Source organism: Geospiza fortis, unplaced genomic scaffold (genome assembly GCF_000277835.1).
Source record: "Geospiza fortis unplaced genomic scaffold, GeoFor_1.0 scaffold547, whole genome shotgun sequence".
In the NCBI taxonomy this organism is placed as follows: Eukaryota; Metazoa; Chordata; class Aves; order Passeriformes; family Thraupidae; genus Geospiza; species Geospiza fortis.
In genome coordinates this window covers 15319-19811 of record NW_005054729.1, presented here as the reverse complement: position 1 = coordinate 19811, position 4493 = coordinate 15319, and the positions used below count along the sequence as shown (strand labels likewise).

General features: G+C 52.6%; 1 protein-coding gene across 1 annotated transcript in view; it reads left to right on the top strand.

Moving 5' to 3' along the window:
* The window catches only part of SNRPE (small nuclear ribonucleoprotein polypeptide E), a 3461-nt gene extending 642 nt beyond the window's left edge, over window positions 1–2819 (top strand). The window contains exons 2-5 of the mRNA XM_014311298.2: window positions 7–103; window positions 826–888; window positions 1461–1539; window positions 2620–2819. Of these exons, the coding sequence (XP_014166773.1) occupies window positions 7–103; window positions 826–888; window positions 1461–1539; window positions 2620–2675 (295 nt within the window). The 3' untranslated portion in view covers window positions 2676–2819. The remainder of the gene's footprint in view (window positions 1–6; window positions 104–825; window positions 889–1460; window positions 1540–2619) is intronic.
* The last annotated feature ends 1674 nt before the right edge of the window (window positions 2820–4493 follow it).

Below are 4493 nucleotides of genomic sequence, written 5' to 3'. Positions count from 1 at the left end.
CCTCAGGGGTTCGGGTCCCGTCCCGGCCGTGCCCCGCAGCTCCCGGCTGTGCTGTGCCCTTAACGCTCGGCTCCAGAACCTGATCTTCCGCTACCTGCAGAACGTGAGTGAATCACCGCGGGGAGGGACCCCAAATGCCACCCGGTGCCAGCCCTGCTATGGCAGCGACACCGACCCCTGGGCCAGGCTGCTCCAGCCCGGCCTGGGACACCCAGGGATGGGGATTCTGTGGGAATTTGCAGTTTGGGAATGAGTCAGAAGTCCCGAAATTGGGATTGTTAATGAAATGGTTTGGGTTGGAAGATCCTAAGGATCATCGCATTCCCAGCCCTGCCATGGCAGGGAAACCTTCCACTATCCAGAGGTGTCATTTTATGCTTTTTAAACATTTTACCCATTTTATCTTTTGTATCCATTTTATAAATTTTATCCATTTTATCCCCTGTCCAACTTGGCCTTGGACACTCCCAGGGATGGAGCAGCCACAGCTCCTCTGGGAATCCCATCCCAGAGAGCAATTCCTTCCCAAAACCCCATTTAAACCCCATTAAACCCAACTTAAACCCCATTTCTTCCCATTTAAACCCATTTTAACCCCATTTCCATCCTATTTAAATCCCATTTAAACCCCATTTCCATCCTATTTAAATCCCATTTAAACCCCATTTTTTTTCCACTTAATCCACCCAAACACCAGAGCAGCCCCTGCTGCTCCTCCCCCTGCAATCCCACGGGACATTCCTTGGGAACCCCCCGTGATTTGGGGGTGGGGATGGACCCTGACCCCCCCAGGCCCCCCCCAGAGGTGATTTTGGTGCCTTGCAGAGATCCAGGATCCAGGTGTGGCTCTATGAGCAGGTGAACATGAGGATCGAGGGCTGCATCATCGTGAGTGCCACTGTCCCCTTGTCACCCCCTTGCTCTGGGGTCACCCCTCTGCCTTCTCCCCTCCCCTGAAACCCTTTCTGCCTTGTGCTTCTCCTGGCAATTGCAGGGTTTGGGGTTTTTGGAGTTTTTTGAGGTTTTTTTTTTTTGTTTTGTATTCGAGGTTTTTTGGGGGGGGTTGGTTTGTTTTTTTTTTTTTTTTTTTGTATTGTTTTTTTTTTTTTTTTGAAATTTTGTTTTGTTTTGTTTTGGAGGTTTTTCTTGGGTTTTGGGGGTTTTTTTTAATTTTTTGGGGTTTTTTTTTGGAGTGTTTGGGGGTGTTTTTAGGGTTTGTTTGGGGGTTTTATTAGTTTTTTGGGTGTTTTGGTTTTTTGGTTTTTTTATTTTTGTGTTTTTTTCAGGTTTTTTTGGGGGGGGTTTGGATGGGTTTATTGTGTTATTTGGAGTTTTTTTGAGGTTCTGGGGTGGTTTTGGTTTATTTTTTGGTTTTTTTTGGGGGGGTGATTTGGGTTTTTTCTTGGGGGGGTGATTTGGGTTTTTTTGGGGTTTCACTGAGGTTGGTGCTGCTCCTGCAGGGCTTTGATGAGTACATGAACCTGGTGCTGGACGATGCTGAGGAAATTCACTCCAAAACCAAATCCAGGAAGCAGCTGGGTAGGGCAGGGGGGAGGGGCTGGAATTAGGGAGTGGGATGGGGGATTTGGGGGTGGGATCTGAAATGTCAGGTGTGGGATGTGAAATGCAGATGTGGGACCTGGAACCTGGATGTGGGAGCCTAAAATCCACAGTTTGGGATTGGGATCTAGGTTTTGGGGCCAGGATCCAGCTGTGGGATGGGGATTTGGGTGTTGGGGCTCAGATCCAGCTGTGGGATTGGGGTCGAGGTTTTGGGGTTGGAATCCAGGTTTTGGGGCTGGGATCCAGCTGTGGGATTGGGATCCAGCTGTGGGACACGAGTTCAGGTTTTGGGGCTGGGATCCAGCTGTGGGGTTGGAATCCAGCTGTGGGGCCAGGATCCAGCTGTGGGACTGGGATCCAGGTTTTGGGATGGGAATCCAGGTTTTGGGGCTGGGATCCAGCTGTGGGATTAGGATCCATCTCTGGGATTGGGATCCATGTTTTGGGGTTGGAATCCAGCTGTGGGGCTGGACTCCAGCTGTGGGATTGGGATTTGGGTGTTGGGGCTCGGATCCAGTTGTGGGATTGGGGTCCAGGTTTTGGGGCCAGGATCCAGGTTTTGGGCTTGGAATCCAGGTTTTGGGGCCAAGATCCAGATATGGGATTGGGATCAAGCTGTGGGACAGGAATTCAGGTTTTGGGGCTGGGATCCAGGTATGGGATTGGGATCAAGCTGTGGGACAGGAGTTCAGGTTTTGGGGCTGGGATCCAGCTGTGGGGCCAGGCTCCAGCTGTGGGGTTGGGATCCAGGTTTTGGGATTGGAATCCAGGTTTTGGGGCTGGAATCCAGCTGTGGGATTAGGATCCATCTCTGGGATTGGGATCCATGTTTTGGGGTTGGAATCCAGCTGTGGGATTGGGATCCAGCTGTGGGGCTGGCCTCCAGGTTTTGGGATTGGGCTCCAGCTGTGGGACTAGGATCCATCTGTGGGGCCGAGCTCCAGCTGTAGGATTGGAACCCAGCTGTGGTTCCAGGCTCCAGCTGTGGGGCCGGGCGGGTTTGGGGCTCTCCCACCCCAAAGCTCCCCCCCCATTCCCGCTCCCGTTGGGTTCCAGGTCGGATCATGCTGAAGGGGGACAACATCACCCTCCTGCAGAGCGTCTCCAGTTAGGGGCAGGCAGCTCCAGCTGGGAATGGGATTGGGAACGCTGGAAAACGGGATGAGCCACGGGGGAAACCCCTCAGCTCCTCTGGGATTTGTGTTTTGTAGTTCGGGGTTTTCTTTGGGCAATAAAATGGGGTTTTTGTAACAAAATCTGGGAGTGGGGTTTCAGTCTCAGGGTGGGGAAAAATGATTTCCAAGGGTTTTTCCCTGTGGGGTTGGATCTGGGGGTTCAAATTTTCCCAGACCAAGCCCTTTATCCCAAAAACAATCCCTTCTTCCCCAAATCAATCCCATTTTCCTAAAAGTCATCCCTTCTACCCCAAATCATTTCCATCTTCCTAAAACCCATCCCTTCTTCCCCAAAACAATCCTTAATTTCCCAGAACAAATCCCTTTCTCAAAAAAATCCCTTTATCCCAAAACCAATCCCTTCTACCCAAAGCAAATCCCTTTTTCCTAAAGGGAAAAACCAGTCCCTTCTTCCCCACAAAAAATCCCTTAATCCTAAAAATAACCCTCTGTTTTTCCCCAAAACCAATCTCTTTATCTCATAAAAATCCTTTTCCCAAACCAATTCCTTTTCCCCAATAACTAACTTCTTTGTCCCAAATATAATCTTTTTTTGATCTCAAAATCAATCCACTTTATCCCAAAACAAATCTCCTTTTCCCAAAAAAAATCCTTTTCCCTAAAACTAACCTCTTTATCCCAAAAAGAATCCTTTCCCCCCCACCAAAACTGATATCTCTATCCCAAAAGCAAATCCCTTTTTGCCAAGAAATCCCTTCCCACTCTGCCTCCTCCGGGGGATTTTCCATTCGCAGCTGGAATTCCTTTCCCGAGCTTCGGGAATTCTGTGGGAATTCTGCCGGGAGCGTCCCAAATTCCTGACAGAATGGGGAAAAAATCTTCGGAAGGCTCTGGACAGAAGGGGGAGCTGCGGGCTCGGCTCTGCCCGATCCCAGTCCCGGCCGGAATTCTCGATGCTGGCTGGAATTCCCGATGCTGGCTGGAATTCCCGATCCTGGCTGGAATTCCCGATCCCAATCCCGGCTGGAATTCCCAATCCCGGCCGGAATTCCCGATCCTGGCTGGAATTCCCGATCCCAATCCCGGCTCTCCCCGATCCCAATCCCGGCCAGAATTCCCGATCCCAATCCCGGCTCTCCCTGACCCCAATCCCGGCCAGAATTTCCGACCCCAATCCCGGCTCTCCCCGACCCCAATCCTGGCCGGAATTCCCGATCCCAGCTCGCCTCTCCTCGACCCCAATCCCGGCCGAAATTCCGCGATCCCAATCCCGGCTCAGCTCTCCCCGTTCCCAATCCCGGCCGGAGTTCCCGGGATCAAGAGGAGGAGGAGGAGCAGGGCCGGGATTCCTGGCTGGCTCCTTTTTTCCCGACCCTTTTTTGTCACCCCCAGATCCCGCAGCCACTCGGGGCGCTGCAGGAGGGGAGGGAGGGGAGCCCCGATTTGGGGGCAGTGACAGCAGCGGGGCCCCACAGAGGGGTTTGGGGACAGCTGGCCCCAAAATTCCGTTTGGGGGCCCCATCAGCAACGAGCCCTTATCAGCAGGGCTGGTGAGATAAGGGGGGTGAGATAAGGGCAGAGCAGAGGTGGGAGAGGAAATTGGGGGCACTGAGGGTGGGTGTGTCACCCCACAGGTGTGCAAATCACTTCTGGGGACTGGTAAAGGACCTCGGGCCGGTTTGTGTCACCTCTGCCTGTCCCCAGACACTGCCACCACCCCGGGTTTGTGTCACCTCTGCCTGTCCCTAGACACCGCCACCACCCCCGCCTCGTGTCCCCTCTGCCTGTGCCCAG